At 49.7% G+C, this 18665-nt stretch overlaps 3 protein-coding genes across 3 annotated transcripts in view; all 3 read left to right on the forward strand.

Moving 5' to 3' along the window:
* Positions 1–18665, forward strand: part of TSPEAR (thrombospondin type laminin G domain and EAR repeats) — a 56015-nt gene that overhangs the window by 7862 nt on the left and 29488 nt on the right. The window lies entirely within an intron of this gene.
* On the forward strand, positions 6093–6917 carry LOC123842771 (keratin-associated protein 10-7). The gene has a single exon (XM_064574071.1). It carries the CDS (start codon positions 6093–6095, stop codon positions 6915–6917), a length of 825 nt encoding a protein of 274 aa, XP_064430141.1.
* LOC123841800 (keratin-associated protein 10-8-like) lies at positions 10976–12217 on the forward strand. The gene is made up of 3 exons (XM_064576053.1): positions 10976–11150; positions 11325–11715; positions 12037–12217. Exons 1-3 carry the CDS (start codon positions 10976–10978, stop codon positions 12215–12217), a joined length of 747 nt encoding a protein of 248 aa, XP_064432123.1.

Consider the following 18665-nt stretch of genomic DNA (forward strand, 5'->3'; position numbering starts at 1 on the left):
TAATTCTCTTGGGCATATACTTAGGTGTGGAATTGCTGGGTCATATGGTAACTCTATGATTAACTTCTTTTATAAGCAGAGAGCAGAGGGAAAGGGAGAAAGAGAATCTTAAGCAGGCTCCATGCAGCACAGAGCCCAACATGGGGCTTGGTCTCACAACCCTGAGACCATGACCTGAGCTGAAATCAAGAGTCAGATGCTTAACTGACTGAGCCACCCAGGCGCCCCTCTATGACTAACTTTTTAGGACCTGCCAGACTGTTTGCCAAGGTAGCTGCACCATCTTGCAATTTCTCCACATCCTTGTCAACACTTCTTATGACCTGATTTTTTATTCTAGCTGTCTTCATGGGCAGTAAGTGGCATCTCACTGGGGCCTTGATTTGCATTCCCTGATGAATAATGATGTGTGTTTTTTTCATGTGTGTGTTGGCTGTTTGTCTTTTTGTAGAAATATCTATTCAAGTCCTTTGCCCAGTTTTAATTGGATTATTTCCTTTTTTTATTGTGGAGTTATAAATTCTCTGTGTATTTCAAATAGAAGCCCCTTATCACATATATGATTTGCAAATATTTCCCCCCATTCTGTAGGTTGTCTTTTCACCTTGGCAGTGTCCTTTTTTTAAAAATTTTATTATTTTATGTTATTCACCATACAATACATCATTAGTTTTTGATGTGGTGGTAATGTCCTTTGAAGCATAAAACCTTTTAATTTTGATGAAGTCAGATTTATCTTTTTTTTTTTTATTTTCTTGCTTATACTTTCAGTGTCATAGCTTAAAATCCATTGCCAAATGTGAGGTCACGAAAATCTACCCCAATGTTTACTTCTAAGAATTTTATAGCTTTAGTAATTTTATTTTGGTCTTTGGTCCATGTGAGTCAATTTTTGTACGTGGTGAGAAGTAGGGGTCCACTTCCTTCTTTTGCACGTGGATGTCCAGTGGTCCCAGCATCCTTTGTTGAAGAGACTATTCTTTCCCTATTGAAAGAAAGGGAATCCCTTTCTTAATCCCTTGTTGAAATCAATTGACTATAGATATATGGGTTTATTTCCGGACTCTCAATTGTATTCCACTGATAAATGAATAAATACCAATTTATTGTCTAACCTTATGCCAACGGCACACTGTCTTGATGCCTAGCTTTGTAGTAAATTTTGAAATTGAGGAATGCAAGTCTTCCAAATTTGCTCTTATTCAAGATTGTTTTGGCTTATTCTGCATTCCTTGCAATTCCATATTAATTTTAACATCAACTTGTCAATTTGTACTAAGAAGTCGCTTGGATTCTGATAGGGATTGCATAAATACGTAAATGGGAGATTACTGCCATACTCACGTGTCAGCTCTTCTCATCCTTGAACAGAGATGTTTTCCCACAGATTTAGATTTTCTTTAACAAAACAAAAATGATGTTCTATAGCTTTCAGAGCACTAGTTTTGCAGTTATCTTGTTCCTAAGTATTTATTCATTTTATCTAATTTATATAAGTTATTGGCATACAGTTGTTCATAGCATTTCTCTGTAATCCTTTTTATTTCTGTGAGGCTGACATCAGTGACCCTTCTTTCATTTCAGATTCTCATCATTTGAGTCTTCTCCTTCTCTTTCTCTCTTTTTCATGATCAGTGTAGCTAAAGTGTTATCAATTTTATTGATTTTTTTCAAAGAGCCTGTTTTATTGATTTTTCTCTATTGTTTTTCTATTCTCTGTTTCACTTATTTGTGCCCTTTTCTTTATTATTTCCTTCCTTCTGCTTGTCTGCAGTGTGGAAGTTTAAGTTATTGATTTGAGACCTTTCTTCTTTCTTAATATATGTACTTACTAGCTATAAGTCTCTAAGAAGTGTTTTAGCTGTATCCTGTAAGTTTTGGTACTTTGTTCTTCATTTTCTTTCATTTAAAAGTATTTTATGATTTCCCTTTTGATTCTTCTTTGACCTTTTGGTTATTTAGGAGTGTGCTGTTTAATTTATGAATCCCAATTTTTTTCTGTTACTAATTTCTAACTTCACTCCAGTGTGATTAGAGAACATACTTTGTGTTCCTCCATTGTGGTCAGAGAACATACTTAGTGTTCTATCCATTTTAACACATTGGGGTTTGTTTTACAGCTTAGCCTATGTTCTATCCTAGAGGATATGCTGTGCACATTTCTGAAGCAGGATATTCTGCTGTTGTTGGCTGAGGTGTCTGACAGATGTCTGTGAGGTCTTGCTGGTTTATAGTGCCGTTCCTTGTGTCCTGGATCTTCTCTCCAGTTGTTCCATCCATTGTTGAAATTGGGATATTGAGGTCTTCAACTAATATTATTGTTTATTTTTTCCTTTATGTCTGTCAGCTTTTGCTTTGTGTATTTTGGTGCTGTTATTATTTGCATATATGTTTATAATTATTACATATTCTTCATGGATTGACATTTTTATTATTAAAAATGTCGCTCTTTGTCTCTAGTAACAATTTTTGTTTTGAAGTCTACTTTATCTGGTGTTAGTAAAATATTAACATTTTATTATGGCTGCTGTTTCCATGATATATCTTTTTCTATCCTTTTACTTTCAATCTAGCTCTATCTTCTACTCTAGAGTGTGTCTCCTGTAATGAGTGTATAGTTTAATCTCAATTTTATCCAGTCTAACAATCTTCCCTTCGGTTGTATTAATTAATTCGCAATTAATGTTATTATTGATACATAGTTGATCCTCATTATTCGTGGATTTTGCATTTGCAACTTCACTTGCTCACTAAAATTGATTTGTAACCTCAAAGTCAATACTCACTGTGCCTTCACAGTCCTTCATGGACATGCATAGAGCAGCAAACATTGGGTGTCCCCACACGCGGGTTCCCAACTGAGGTCAAACAGCTCCACCTCTTGTTTCAGCTCATGCTGCAAACAAGTATCTTGTGCTGTCTATTTAGTGCCACATTTTCCATGCTCTTGTGCTTCTTATTGGTGATGTCACTGTTTGAAATGGTATCCTAAGTGCAAGAAGGCTGTGATGTGCCTCACAGGGAAAATACATGTGTTAAATAAGCTTCGTTCAGGAGTGAGTTATGTTGCTATTGGGAAGTGACTTCAGTGTTAAAGCGTCAGCAATGAATATTAAGTATTCACTGTGAAATAATAATGTATATTGACATATATATATATATATATAATTAAAAATATATATGCCTCTGTCCCTGGTTCTTGCTAATATTTGGTCTTTGACCCTAGTTCCTGACATCAAGTTCCTAAATCCCTTGGAACTTCCTGGGTGGTAGGAATGATTTTTGTTATAACGAGGTGATTCTTAGTGGCTTCAGGATGGGGGCTGCTCACCAGAAAGACCAAGCTTTGATTAGAAGCTTGGTGCTTTCAGCCCCATCCCCATCCTCGGGAAAGAGGAGAGGGGCTAGAAATTGAGTTAATAATCAATCATGCCTGCATGATGAAGCCTCCATAAAAATCCCAAATGTATGGAATTCTGAGAACTTCTATTTTGGTGAACATGTCCACATGCCAGGAGGGTGGCGCACCCCAATCCCACGGGGAGAGAAGCTCCTTTGCTCAGGACCCCTACAGACCTCACTCTCCGTATCCCTCCATGTGGCTGTTTGTCTGTATCCTAAAAATATCCCTTGCAATAAGTCAGCAAAAGGAAGTCAGCTCTTTTCCTGGGTTCTGTGAGCTGCTTTAGCAAAATATGGAACCCACGGAGGAGTTCATAGGAACCTGTGATTTGTAGCTGAGTCAGACAGAAGTTGTGGGTAACTGGGCATCTACTGCTGGCATCTTAAGTGGGGCCAATCACATGGGTCTGAGCTCTTAACCTGGGGTTCTGCACTAGGTTAGTGTCGGAATAAAACTGAATTGTGGGACCCCAGCGGGTGTTAGAGAGCTGGTTGGTGGGAAAAACCCACACACCTGGTGTCAGAAGCATTACATGTGAAGGAAGACACTGCGTTTTTCCTAGGCACACATAAAAGGAGGCTCTGTATTGATCGGTTGATGAAAATGGGACCAGGGCACACAGGAAGCTAACTCTCGTTCCCCTAGGAGACATGGGTCAATATTTGCTAATCCAGCGTGTGAGGTGGTTTTCCGTAACACGGTTGCAGCCAGTGGTGTGAATGGGCAGCAGTTGGATCTTGCCGGTGGCTTCACTATCTTGCTTCCTCTGTGTCTCATGTCTTTTTTGTGTGTGTTCCTCTCGTCCTCCTTTGGTGCACTCTTTTGCACTTAGCGAATATTTTCTTAAGCAGCATTTTTATTTCTTTAATGATTTCTCACTATTTTTTTTTTAGTTTTTCTTAGTTTTGCTCTGGGGCTTCCATATGTTTATTTTAACTTAGCAGAATCCACTTCCAATTTACACTAAGTCAGTTCCAGTGATGTAAAAACATGCTCCTTTTTGTACAGAGCTCCATCCTCTTCTTGTCCCTTCATGGTCTTGCTGTACATATACTCCACTTGTCAATGTTAAAAACCCCTCAATATATTGTTATAATTATTACCTAATATGCTTTTATGACTTCTAAAAAGCTGAGAGGAGACAGAAAAGCAAGTATTATACTTATAGCTTTTGTTCTCCTCGCCTTTTTATCGTTTCTGGTTCCCTTCACACGTTCCTGTGGATCCGAGTTGCCATCTGCGGTCATTTCCTCCGCCCGACACAGCTTTGCTCCCATCCGCCTCCCTTGTATTGTCTAATACATCACATCACACCACAGGCCCCGCAATGCAGTACGTGCATCCTGTTGTAGGCAGCTCTTTAGTCAGAGAAGCAAATGACATAAGACTCAATGAAGGAGAAAAACACGGTCCGCACCTTCTGTTGTAATCACATGACCACCTTGACTGGCGTGCTTCACGTCCTCCTGTGGATCAGAATTCCCGACTGGGGTCGCTTACTTTCAGCCTGAGAGACTCCCCTCAGTGCGTCTTATAAGGTGGGTCTTCCAACATCAAAATCCCTCAGTTTTTATTTATCTGGGAATGTATTTGGACTCATTTGTAGAAAATAACCTTGTTGGATGGAGGATTCCTGATTGACAACTTATTTGGAGTGCATTGAGCTTCCTGGATGTGTAGATTAAAGTTTTTCAATAGATTTGGAAGGTTTTAAGCCATTAGTCTTTGAGAGAATAACATTTCTCCACTGAGGACTGACTATCATGTGGCCCCCAGGACATCCCCCAGTCCCACCCATCAGAGGACAGTGAGGCTTTCAACCCTGAATCCCACTGGCCCCCAACAAGCCCTTGATGGAACCCTGCAGCTCAGAGCATCACCAAGGGCCTTGCCCTTGCCCCTTCAGAGACTTGGCAGAGTATAGTGGCCAAGTGTCCATGAGGACATGAGGGACCATGCCAGATGCTGTGTACTCACCAGGTCTCAGGTGTGGAACCAAGCACTGGGGCATGAAGCAATGAAGCAAATGCATTGCCCATCGTGGTCATGCCTACTGTGCTAGCCTGCATCCACGACTGTGGCCCCTTCTGTGAGCCAGTGTCTGTTCCCAGGACACTTTCTTCACACCTGCCCCGAACTCACTCCTGGGAGACATGTGGCCCATCAACACCACTACAACCAGCAACATCAACCCACGAAGTGCATCCTGCCCCAAGACCAGGCTGGCTGAGCATCGTCAGCCCTGTCCACAGCTGGGCATCTCTCCCTTTGCTCGGAGCACAAATTCTAGGATTGCTCTATCCTCATCCCTTCCCTTGGGTTAGAAGGGCACCCCCACCCCCACCATGGGATGGAACACAGACTGTCACTTTCAGAAAATCACCTGATTTCTGTGGTCTCTACGAAAGCATCAGAGCACTTCTACTGTCTTTCCTTTGGGGACAAACACAGGTCAGGATAGCCTGAACTCCACTCAGGAGCCTCACAAGCCAGCGGCATTCAGACAGTGACCCAGCACCGGGAAGAGAGCACAACACTAAACACCAACAAGGAAGGAAAGGCTTCACTGAGCCTGTTGTTGGGACAACACACACTCATGGGGGGTATAAAAGCCAGCAGCCTGAGCACCTCACACACACTCATACACACACACACACACGCACCCTCCTCCAGCCCCACCGCCCCCGCCATGGCCGCGTCCACCCTGTCCGTCTGCTCCAACGATCTGAGCTACGGCAGCCGCGTCTGCCTGCCCGGCTCCTGGGACTCCTGCCCCGACTCCTCCTGGCAGGTGGACGACTGCCCAGAGAGCTGCTGCGAGCCCCCCTGCTGCACCCCCAGCTGTTGCCAGTCCAGCGGCTGCACCCCGGCCTCCTGCCTGACCCTCATCTGCACCCCCGTGAGCTGCGGGTCCAGCCCCTGCCAATCAGCCTGCACCAGCTCCTGCCGGCCCTCCTGCTGCAGCTCCTCCCCCTGCCAGGAGGCCTGCGGCACGTCCGTCTGCTGCACCCCTGTCTGCTGCCAGGCCTCCCCCTGCTCGGCCACCTCATGCTGCCAACAGCCTAGCTGCCAGCCCTCCTGCTGCAGCTCCTCCCCCTGCCAGGAGGCCTGCGGCGCGTCCGTCTGCTGCAAGCCCGTCTGCTGCACCCCTGTCTGCTGCCAGGCCTCCCCCTGCTCGGCCTCCTCATGCTGCCAACAGTCTAGCTGCCAGCCCTCCTGCTGCAGCTCCTCCCCCTGCCAGGAAGCCTGCGGTCCGTCCGTCTGCTGCACCCCTGTCTGCCTCAAGCCCCTCTGCTTCACTCCTGTCTGCTGCACCCCTGTCTGCTGCAAGCCCGTCGGCTGCACCCCTGTCTGCTGCGAGGCCTCCCCCTGCTCAGCCCCCTCCTGCTGCCGGCCCAGCCCCTGCTCCTCGTCCTGCTGCAGACCCTCCTCCTGCGTGTCCCTGCTCTGCCGGCCCGTGGGCCCCCGCCAGGCCTGCTGTGTGCCCACCTCGGCCCAGAAGTCCTGCTGCTGACGGGCACGTCCCCCCATAGCTAGTAAGGCCAACTCGTACTTCCACCTGAAATATCAGAAGCCTTGAGCCCAGGCTGGGGTTTCCTTTGCCCCAGAGCACCCAGCTCAGCAAGCAAGGCCGAGCGCTCCCTATCTGGCTGGCTCCCTGGGTAGCCTCTGGCTCCCTCCGGGCGCTGTGTCTCACCCAGCCTCCTCCTCTCCATCCTGGCTGGACTGAGGTCGCTTTGTCTTGCCCTATGTGAGTGACCTGTCTGTTGATGAATAAAGTCATTGTCAATCCTTCTCCAAAGGCCTCGAATGCTTATCGCAGCAAACCACAGGGAAGGGCTTGGATGCTGCAAGTGGGCAGGCCTGCATCCAAGGCAACAGCACCCTGGGTAGGGCTGGCCACCTGCGCCCGCTGCTGGGCCTTCTGTGGTTGTTGTCCCCCTGCAGCCTCCAGCACAGAGAAACCTGCCCACCTGGGAGACCCCTGGGTGCCCCTGGATACCTTCACCAGTGAGGGCCACAGGGCCACCTGTCCAGCCCCTGAGCCTTACATCTCAGGGCTGTGGAGCTTTGCTAGGGACAAAGGAGAGCCCGTTTAATAAAGCCTCTGCCTTGAAGGCATGAAGGCTGCTCCAGGACTGGCTTTGGGCAAGAGGGTGGCAGGTCTCTCTCCAGAGACCCTCCGCACAGGGGCGGGGCTTCCCTCCACGGGAGGACACCGGGAGCGTGAGCGCTGTGTGCAGGGATGACCAGAGCCTGCGTCAGGCAGGGTTGTCCAGGGTAGCAGCCGACAGGATGTGCGCATATATGTAACAGAGACATGGATTTTGAGGAATTGGTTCATGTGCCTGTGGAGCCTGGCACGTCTGAGATTTGCAGGGTGGGCTTCCCAGGGAGAGTGGAGAGGCTGCTGCTTGAGCCAGAAGACGGGGTGCTGGTAGCTTCCCTTCCTCCTGGGGGGCCCACTCAGCTCCTACGTCCTTCAGCTGATTGGGCGCGGCTCACCTGCTGAAGGGCAGATAGCCTGCTTCACTCAGAGTCGACTGATTTAAATACTAATTTCATCTAAAAAATTTCTCAGCAACATCTGTGTGCGTTTGAACAAACAATGGAGCATGATGGCCTGGCCAAAAGGACACATAGAATTAACTATCACAGGGACCAACGGCCAGGGGGAGAGGGGTATTGGGAATGGTGGGTCTTGTTGGGCACTTGACTCAGGAATTCAAGTATTGGAAGAAACAGGGAGGAGGGATTCCCACTGTCCCTGCAGGGCCAGTGCTGGGCAGGTGCCTCCCCTGGAGGGTGCAGGCCTTGTCTGGGCCATGGATGGCCCCCAGTGGAAAACGGCCTTGTCTGGGAGGCCCCACACACCCTCTGGCCACATTTGAGGGAAACCGTGCAACATTGTGATGTAGGAACCCGAGGTCAGAAGGAAGCAGGTGTCCCATGGAGAGCGTTTCCTGGCCCAGAGCACCGTGACTCCAGGGTGGCTGGCTGGCCAGTCCCCAACATGGGGTCCCCCTGAGCGTGGCACAAGGCGTGTCCTGTCCCTTGACTCGGTCCTGGAGCCATGTCCGCCTTGTGTGAGCTCGGCTCTGTGAACAGCCACACCCACCCACCTGGCCTCTGGCCTCCTCGGCCCTGTCTGAGCCGGTTCATCTTGGGCCCACCCACTCCTTCCGTGCTAGGGCCTCTGTGGGTCCTCCCCCTCCTCCCAGCAGCACTGCTCTGCACCCAGCCCCACAGAGCCCCCGAGAGCCCGTCCTGCCCGCACAACAGACCCTGTCTGTGTTTGATGGCACCTGCCGAGTTTGAAGTCTCCGCGTGGCCACCACAGCTTTCTGGAACGTCTGCGGCTTCTCGCTCACTGTCTTCTTCCCTGGTGCCTCCTTGTCTGGGGGGAGAAATGGTCTTGTCCTGGGAAAGCCTCTGTGGGCACGTGGAGGCCTCTGATGGAGACTTCTTCCCGTAGAGGACGTGGGTTTTCTTCTGTCCAGACTGAGGAGCTGCAACCTGGACATCTCAGCTCCGTTCGCACTTGGGTTTGGTGGGCTGCCCGAGAGGAGCGGTCTGAGCTGCAGAGGGGGCGGGGAGCAGCGGGGGAGCTCGTGGGGACACTGATCCCCATGTGAGGCTGAACCCTCATGGCCTGATCATCTTCGTGGTTCAGATTTCACCTTGCACGTTTTGGGGGACACAAACATTCAGTCTGTGTCAGTTGGGTCCCTTCCTCAATCTGACTGGTGCCCCTATGAGAACAGGAGGACGCAGACACGCACACCGGGACGGCCGTGAGGACATGAGGGGAGATGGCCGTGTCCATGTGGAGGGGAGAGGCCTCAGAGAGAGCTGGCCAGCGGACACCTTGATCTCAGAGCCCCGCCTCCGAGGCTGGAATGTCTGCTGTCCCAGCCGCCTCTCTGGTGCTCTGTGGCTGAGCAGACGTGGCCAGCCCCGCCTGGGAGACCCCGTGCTGGGCACCGTGGTCGGCAAGACAGACAAGGTCACTGCCCGCGAGATGCCTACATTCTAGCATGGCCGCAGGGCTGTATGGTGGGGGTCACAACAGATCCAGGCGGCAGATGGACGGGACGATGCCCTCTCGCCGTCAGGGAGTGGGAGGCTTGGCTCAGTTGGAGGCTGGAATCCCAGGAAGAATTCTGGGCAGGGGAGAGTGTGCAGATGGCCAGCTACGAGGGCAGGCGTGGGGCGTTCTCGGAGCGGACAGTCCAGCAGAGCTGGGGTGCGCGGTCCCAGGCATGCAGTGGGACGGCCGATTCCAGCCGTGTCTGTCTTGAAGAGCCTGACAGACGAAACGACGTGGTGCGGTCGCGGGAGGTGCCGGGTTTGATTTGTTCCACGGGAAGATCCTTTTGGCAGCATCGGGGCGAACGGGTCTCAGTGGGAAAGAACTGGCCACTCTGGGGTGCAGGAAGGGGGTGTGGTGTCCACCAGGCTGACAGATTGCAAGGATGGCCAAGACGCCAAAGTGAGCAGAGCGGGGAGGACTCGGGGGGACACCGAGGTTCTGGCTCGGGAACCCAGTGTGCCGGCCTGGTGACTCCTTCCCACAGAAAGACCCCGGGGGCAGAGCTGGGTTCGGGGGAGCGCGGGCGGTACGTGGACGTGTCAGGATGTGTGGTCTGGAGCGAAGCGCCCTGGGACAGACATTTAGGAATCTCTCCCGGAGACTCAGCTGTTTACGGGCGGATGGTAGTGGCTGCCCTGGGGTTACCTGCAGAGCGAGCTGCAGAGTGGCACCCACTGTTGGCCCCGTCCCTCCTCGAGCTTACACCAGGGACCTGCCCAGTCCCCAGGTCTATGCCACAGAATCACCAAAGTCTCCGAGAACTGTCCTGCATGGTCAGCGCTGCTTCCGAGACAGCTAGGACCTGCTCCCCACGACGGGCACTATGCTCCCGTGAGAGCAAGAGAAAGACCCGCCCCTGCCTCCCTCCCAGGACAGCCGTCTATGCCCTGGGACCCTCCTGGGACCCTCCCACCCATGCCTCGGTCGAGGTGTGGGTGTGAAAGACCAGCGATCCAAAGACTCCTGGTAACATCAGGGGTCTCGGTACACCACCCCCCTACTTCTGCCCAGCACATGGCCTCCCCACCGAGGGACCTGACATCCTCCCAGCCCTCCCCGAGGCAGCAAGAGAAGGTCTGCACCTTTCTCCGCCATAACCCTGGACCCTGCACAGACACAGGCGGTCCCACCACGGGCCACCACGAGCGTCTTCCACAGAGTCATGGACACACATTTCTCCTGGCCCACGACCAGGGCACCTGCAGGTGGAATGGCTTGTCCGCAGCACCACCCGCACCAGCTTCCCCGAGGGCCAAACCGAAGTCAGGCGGCCGTCAACCTACCTCCAGGCCACTGACTCATCTAATTAGGCTTCCCTCGCCCACGGGGACCCCTACAAGGAAGGGGACATGTGAGCCTCCTGTGGGGAAAACACCGGGCAGCAGTGGATATAAAAGCCCTGCATCCCCGAGCACCTCACACACTCACATACACTCACACTCACACGCACACCCTCCTCCAGCCCCACCGCCCCCACCATGACCGCGTCCACCCTGTCCGTCTGCTCCAGTGACCTGAGCTGCGGCAGCTGCGTCTCCCTGCCCGGCTCCTGGGACTCCTGCCCCGACTCCTCCTGGCAGGTGGACGACTGCCCAGAGAGCTGCTGCGAGCCCCCTTGCTGCACCCCCCCCTGCTGCACCCCCAGCTGTTGCCAGTCCAGCGGCTGCACCCCGGCCTCCTGCCTGACCCTCATCTGCACCCCCGTGAGCTGCGGGTCCAGCCCCTGCCAATCAGCCTGCACCAGCTCCTGCCGGCCCTCCTGCTGCAGCTCCTCCCCCTGCCAGGAAGCCTGCGGTGCGTCCGTCTGCTGCACCCCTGCCTGCTGCAAGCCCCTCTGCTGCACCCCTGCCTGCTGCAAGCCCCTCTGCTGCACCCCTGTCTGCTGCAAGTCCCTCTGCTGCACCCCTGTCTGCTGCAAGTCCCTCTGCTGCACCCCTGTCTGCTGCAAGCCCCTCTGCTGCACCCCTGCCTGCTGCAAGCCCATCTGCTGCACCCCTGTCTGTTGCAAGCCCCTCTGCTGTACCCTTGCCTGCTGCAAGCCCCTCTGCTGCACCCCTGTCTGTTGCAAGCCCCTCTGCTGCACCCCTGCCTGCTGCAAGCCCCTCTGCTGCACCCCTGTCTGCTGCAAGCCGCTCTGCTGCACCCCTGTCTGCTGCAAGCCCGTCTGCTGCACCCCTGCCTGCTGCAAGCCGCTCTGCTGCACCCCTGTCTGCTGCAAGCCCGTCTGCTGCACCCCTGTCTGCTGCAAGCCCATCTGCTGCACCCCTGCCTGCTGCAAGCCCGTCTGCTGCACCCCTGCCTGCTGCAAACCCGTCTCCTGCACCCCTGTCTGCTGCCAGGCCTCCCCCTGCTCGGCCTCCTCATGCTGCCAACAGTCTAGCTGCCAGCCCTCCTGCTGCAGCTCCTCCCCCTGCCAGGAAGCCTGTGGCGAGTCCGTCTGCTGCAAGCCCCTCTGCTGCACCCCTGTCTGCTGCGAGGCCTCCCCCTACTCACCCCCCTCCTGCTGCCGACCCAGCCCCTGCTCCTCGTCCTGCTGCAGACCCTCCTCCTGCGTGTCCCTGCTCTGCCGGCCCGTGTGCAGGCCCGCCTGCTGCGTGCCCGCCTCCTCCTGCCACCCCAGCTGCTGCCGCCGGGCCTCCTGCGTGTCCCTGCTCTGCCGGCCCGTGGGCCCCCGCCAGGCCTGCTGTGTGCCCACCTCAGCCCAGAAGTCCTGCTGCTGACGGGGCACGTCCCCACCGGGGCCAGCTGGGCTCAGGACCCACCCAGTGACGGTGGTCCTCCCAGGCCCCCTCAGTCCAGTCCTGACCCCAGGACGGGGTCCCCCATGTGTCCACTCTCCTGACCTGACCTTGACCTCCTAGCTCCCAGGCATGCTGCCCCCGCCTCCCCCCGGGAGGTGCCTACACCCGTTCTGGTCCCCTGTCCTTCCCTCCCAGTTTCTCTGCTCGGGTCCCTTGGCCTCAACTGCCGACCTGTCGGCACCTCCTCGGGCTCCCCAATAAACTCACTTCGCCAACGGATCTGCTTCCTTTCATCGGACCCACATGGGGGCGGGGGAATCCCAGGCTTTTGACCAGACACTGGTCTCCTCCCGCCGCGAACATTTGTAGGAATGCGGGACTGAGAAATCGCACAGGGCAGGGGCCGGACTCCTCTGGGCGGGGCCCCGGGGTGGGAGTCACGCCCTCGCCCAGGACGGTCAGTGCTGCTGGGCCCTGAGTGCCCAGGGCTTCCCGAGGCTGGGCACCTGCACACGGGTCGTGGTCTGGGGGTTCTCAGCCCCTGGCCCGTTTCCACCCACTGCCCCAGCTGGGCAAACCGGCCCAGACAAGCGGGCCTGGGGGCTGCAAGCAGCACAGCCCCTATGGGCCTGGGGTCCCCCTGGGGTCCTCCCAGGGGCTCTACCCATTTCTCGGAAAGGTGGTGTTGTGGGGGAGGCACTGCTCCAGTCAAGACGGGGTAATAGGGACTGGATACCTTCTTGCCTGGGCCAGCTCAGAACATTGACAAGATCATGAAGCCAGGGTGTCAGATCCCTGTGGTGTGGTCGCGGGAGGGCTGGGGAGCACAGAACAGCACGGGGGGAGGGGAATGAGCAAGGTGCATGTTGCAGTTGGTGCTCCCACCAGCTGGAGAGAATTTCCAGCCCTCATGCAGGAGGGCAAACCCAGTGGAGCTCTAAGCACCCCAAGTTTCACAGATGGCCCTGGGAGCTCGGGGGGGACCCAGGCCACCAGGTTTGGGTTTGGGGGTCAGAGTGCTGGAGGAGAGACCCCGTCACAGTGGGTCTCTCTCCCCTGAAAACCCCTGTACTCCTCCTGCCCCTCCCCCGCAGCCCCTGGCACCTGCCAGTCTACCGTCTCCATAGTTGGGTCCTTCCCGGACTGTCCTAGTGTAGGACATACATACAGCATGGAGACTTCTCAGATTGGCTGTTTTCACTCACTCACAGGTGTGTGAATTTCCTCCCTGTCTCTTCATGGAGCGATCGTGCCCTTCCTTTTTTTTTTTTTTTCCAATTTGTATTGATGCCAAATACACATAACAGCAAGTCCACCATCCTAACCATTTTTTACTGTACAGGTCAGTGGTGCTAAGTATTCCTAATGTTGTGCAGCCGTCCCCACCGTCCATCTCCAGGACTCTGTCCATTCCTAGGAGAACGAAACCCTGTCCCCATGACCACGGACTTGCCAGCCCCCACCCCCGGCCCTGGCGCCCACCTTTCCACCTCTGTCTCTGAAGGACCTCACGTCAGTGGAATCCTAGAGTAGTTGGCTTTTTGTGACTGGCTTGTGGCACTCCCCATAATGTCCTCATGCTTCATCCATGTTGAAGTCAGACCTGCTTCCTTTTTAAGGCTGAACACTATTCCACTGAGTGGATGGACCACGTTTTGCTTATCTATTCATCCCTCAGTGGACACTTGGGTTCTTCCATCTTGTAGCTCTTGTGAATAATGCTGCTGTGAACACGGCTTACAAAAATCTCTTTGAATGCCTGCTTTCAGTTATTTTGAGCATATACTCATATAATTGCTGGATCATACGGTAATTCTACTGTTAATTTTCTGAAGAACCACCCTACTAATTTCCACAGTGGCCGTACAATTTCATGTTCCCACTCACAACGCACAAGGGCTTTAAGTCCTTCACGTCCTCATCAACACTTGCTATCTTCTCCTTGTTACATGTATATATACTGTATATGCTATTTCCTCATTGTGTTTATATTTACATAAATATAATTTATGTTACATATTTATCCTAATGGGTGTAAGGTGGCTTGTCATTGTACTTTTGATTTGCATTTCTCTAAAGATGAGTGATGTTGAGCGTCTTTTCATGTGCTCATTGGTCACGTAAGTTGTGCATCTTCTTTGGAAAAATGTCTATTCAAGTCCTTTGCTCATTTTTTAATTGGGTTGTTTGGCTTTTTGTTATTGATTTTGGGGAGTTCTCATACATTTTAGATATTAGCCCCTGATCAGAACATGATTTTCAAATGTTTTCTCCCCTTTCTTTGGATTACCTTTTATTCTCCATTGGTATTGTCTCTTGATGCAAAAATATTTAAAATTTTGGGGCACCTGGGTGGCTCAGTCGTTAAGCGTCTGCCTTCGGCTCAGGTCATGATCCCAGGGTCCTGGGATCGAGCCCCATATTGGGCTCTCTGCTCGGCGGGAAGCCTGCTTCTCCCTCTCCTGCTCCCCCTGCTTGTGTTCCCTCTCTCGCTGTGTCTCTCTCTGTCAAACAAATAAATAAAATCTTAAAAATATATTTAACATTTTCATGAAGTCCAATTTTTGTATTTTTTTTATGTTGCCCATGCCTCTGGTGTCATATCGAGGAAATCATTGTGAAATCCAATGTTGCGAAGCTTTCATCCTGTGTTTTCTTCTAAGAGTTTTATAGTTTTAGGTCTGCCATTTAGGTCATGGATCCATTTTGAGTTCATTTTGGTGTGTGGTGTGAGATAGGGGTCCAACTTCATTCTTTTGCATGTGGATCATCAGTTTTCCCAGCACCATTTGTTAAAAAGACTGTCCTTTTTCCATTGAATGTACTTGGTGCCCTTGTGAAAAATGATTTGGCCTAATAAGTGAAGGTTTATTTCTGGACTCTATTCTATTCCATTTTTCTATATGTCTGCCCATTTTTATGTCTATGTTGATTATTGTAGCTTTGTAGTTTTGAAATCAGGAAGTGTGAGTCCTCCGGCTTTGTTTTTCAGGATTTTTTGGCTATGCAGGGTCCCTTTAGATTCCATATTAGTGTGAGGGGTTTTATGTTTCTGTAAAAAATGTCATTGAGATTTCAATAATGATTGTGTTACATCTGTAGATTGCTTTAGATGGTATCAACATCTTAACAATATTGAGCCTTCCAACCCGTGAACGTGGGCTGTCTTTCTATTTATTTATGTCTTCTTTACCATCTTTCAACAATGTTTTATAGTTTTCATTGTACAAGACTTTCCCCTCTGTGGTTAATTCCTTTTATTTTATTCTTTTTTGATGTAATTGTAAATGGGATTGCTTTTATAATTTCCTTTTTGGGTTGTTCATTATTTGTGTATAGAAATGCAACTGACTTTTGTGTGTTGACTTTGTGTCCTGCCATTTTTCTGAATTCACTTACTAGTGCTAACAGGTCTTTAGGATTTTCTACAAATAAGGTCATAGCATCTGTGAACAGAGGTGATTTTACTCTTCCTTTCCAATTTAGACTGCCTTTATTTATTTTATTGTCCAACTGCTCTCCTAGAACCTCCAGTACTGTGGTGAATTGAAGTAGCAAAAGTGGGCATCCCTGCCTCATTCCTGACCTTAGAGGAAAAGCTCTCAGTCTTTCACCATTGAGTATGATGTTTGCTGTGGGGTTTTCACATACATATTTTATGATATTGAGGTAGTTCCTCCTTTTCCTAGTTTGTTGAGTGTTTGCATCATGAAAGTGTGTTGAATTTTGTCAAATGTTTTTTTGGTATCAATTGAGATTATCATGTATTTTTTTCTTTATTCTGGTAATGTGGGGTTTTATACTGACTGATTTTCATATGTGGCACCATCCTTGAATTCCAGAAATAGGTCCTTCTTGGTCATGGTGTATAATCTTTTCACTGTGCTGCTAAATTCAGTTTGCTAGTATTTTATTGAGGACTTTTGCATCATTGTTTATAAGGGATATTAGTTTGTGGTTCTATTCTTGTCATGTCTTTGCCTGGCTTTGTTATCAGGGTAATGTAAGCCTCAAAGAATGAATTGGGCAGTGTTCCCCCTGTTTAATTTTTTTAAAAAAGCATATAGTGAACTAGGAATAATTGAAAAAACTGTTAACCTGATATAAGGCATCTGTAAAAATCTTATAGCCAACACCATACTTAATTGTAAAAGACTGAGAGCTTTCCTCCAAAGATCAGGAAAAAGATACAGATGTCCTCTCTCACTGCTCCTACTCAACATCATACTGAAGTCCTACCTGTGCAACCAGCAAGAAAAAGAAATACAAGTCATACATATTGGAAATTAAGATATACAATGGTCTCTACTCACAGAGGACATGAGTGTGCACATAGAAAACCCTACTAAAATCTCCTAGAAATATAAGAGAGTTTAGCAAGGTTGAAGTGTGCAAGCCTAAAATAATTAACATTAATTGCATTTCAATAAATAGCAGTAAATAATTGGAATTGAAAAATTTTGTTTAAAGGTGTGCTTTACAACAGAATAAATAATGAAAACATAGGCATAAATGTCAGGGAATATATACCTAATGATGACTATAAAAATATTGATGAAAGAAATTTAACGAGACATAAGTAAATGGAGAGCTAGACCGTGTTTGCAGGTTGGAATATTGTTATGACGTCAGTGACCTCCAGACTGGTCTATAGATTCAAGGCAATCCCAATCCACATCCCGGTAGCAGCTTTTTGTCAATATGAACAAGCTAATTCTAAAATTGTTTGGAAAGGCAAAGGAGCTCAAATATCCAAACCATTTGAAAATGAAGAACAAAGTTGGAGGACTTCACTACATGACTCCAAAATTTCCTGTAATAAAAGTAATCAAGACAATGTGATGTTGGCAAAGGAATGTAAGTAGGCAGATTAATGAAACAGAATAGACACATAGACCCACACGAATACAGTCAACTCATTTTTGACAAAATTGCAAAGGCAAGTTCAAGAGACAGAAGTGTACTTGGAACAACTGGACGTTCAAATCCAAAAAAAAAAGGAATCTTGACCCATACCTCACACTTAGTGTAAAAATTGATCATAGTCCTAAATGTAAAATGTAAACATTTTAAACTTTTAGAAAAAAACAGGAGAAAATCATTGTGACCTTATGTTAGGTGAATTCTTAGGATTATTACCCAAAGCATGATCTGAAAAAGAAGAAAATTGATAAACTGGCCTTTACCAACATTAAACCCTTTGGTCTTCAAACAACACTGTTAAGAGCCTGAAAAGAGAAGCTGTAGAGGAGCAGAAAATATTTGCAAGTCACATCTGAGCAAAGTGCTACTGACTCTTGAGCTACACTGGTCTGGACTGCGAGCCCACTCAGACGTGGGTTTTTCCAGTAAATCCGTACCCTACTGTGCATGTGCTTTCTCTTCCTGATGACTTTCTTACATTTTCTTCTCCAGCTCACTTTATTGTAAGAATACAAGTATGTGTTCGTCAGCTCTGTGTTATCTGTAGAGCTTCTGGTCAACACGAGGCTTAGTTAGCAGTTAGGTTTCTGGGGGGCCAGAGCTACACGCAAATGTTCGACTGTGAGCGGGTTGGTGCCCTAACACCACCTTATTCAAGGGTCAACTGCACTCATATCCCAAATGCATAAAGTGCTCTCAAAATTCAATGTCAAGAAAACCTTAAAAAGGAAGGGGCCTGACATTTGAAGAAATACCAAGAAGACACTGGATGGCAAATAAGCACATAAAAAGATGCCTAACACCATCAGTCATCAGGGAAGTGCAAATTAAAACCTAAAGAGATAACCTTACATGCCTTTGGGAATGGCTAAAACAGAAAAGCCCGGCCATGCCTAGCGTTGGCAAGGGCGTGGAGGAGTGAAGCGCTCGTACAGCCCTGGTGGAACTGTAACGCGTCATTCCACCACTTTGGAAACCATTTTGGCAAGGAAGCACATTCAAGAGTCTCAACACCGCATTAGTCATCAGGGCAACGCAAATGAAAATACAAAAAGATACCACCACACACCTATTCGAATGGCTAATATTTAACAAAAAAACTGGCAACATCAAGGGCTGGCAAGGATGCAGAGCCAGAAGAACTCCCGTACGCCGCTGGTGGGAACGCAGAATGGCACAGACACTTTGCAAAATAGGCTGGCGGTTTCTCATCACGTTACACATGCCCTTACCTTGTGATCCAGCTAGGCCACCCCCATGTGTTTACCCTGGAGAAACAAAAGCTCACTGCCAGGCAGAAACCAGTACACAGTGTTGGTAGCAGCTTTGTTCATAACCGTCCAAAACAGGAAACAACGAAGACATCCTTCACCCATTGGCAGAATAACCAAATCGTGGTCCATGCATACAGCAGAACGCATTCAGAATAAAGAGACAGGAGCTACTACTGATGTGCCCACAGCATGCGTGCAACCCAAGCACATTTTGTTAAACGAAAGAAGCC

The sequence above is a fragment of the Mirounga angustirostris genome, unplaced genomic scaffold (assembly GCF_029215605.1).
Source record: "Mirounga angustirostris isolate CCGP_5_RB_7025 unplaced genomic scaffold, mMirAng1.0.hap1 SCAF_1, whole genome shotgun sequence".
NCBI lineage: Eukaryota > Metazoa > Chordata > Mammalia > Carnivora > Phocidae > Mirounga > Mirounga angustirostris.

What these genes read in the sequence shown, in the direction of transcription:
- LOC123842771 (XM_064574071.1), top strand. Translation starts at nt 6,093, where the DNA reads ATGGCCGCGTCCACCCTGTCCGTCTGCTCCAACGATCTGAGCTACGGC.
- LOC123841800 (XM_064576053.1), top strand. Translation starts at nt 10,976, where the DNA reads ATGACCGCGTCCACCCTGTCCGTCTGCTCCAGTGACCTGAGCTGCGGC. An exon ending in CTGCACCCCCAGCTGTTGCC is followed by an intron (nt 11,151 to 11,324) that starts AGTCCAGCGGCT and finishes CTGCCTGCTGCA; the next exon opens with AGCCCCTCTGCTGCACCCCT. An exon ending in TGCACCCCTGTCTGCTGCAA is followed by an intron (nt 11,716 to 12,036) that starts GCCCGTCTGCTG and finishes GTCCTGCTGCAG; the next exon opens with ACCCTCCTCCTGCGTGTCCC.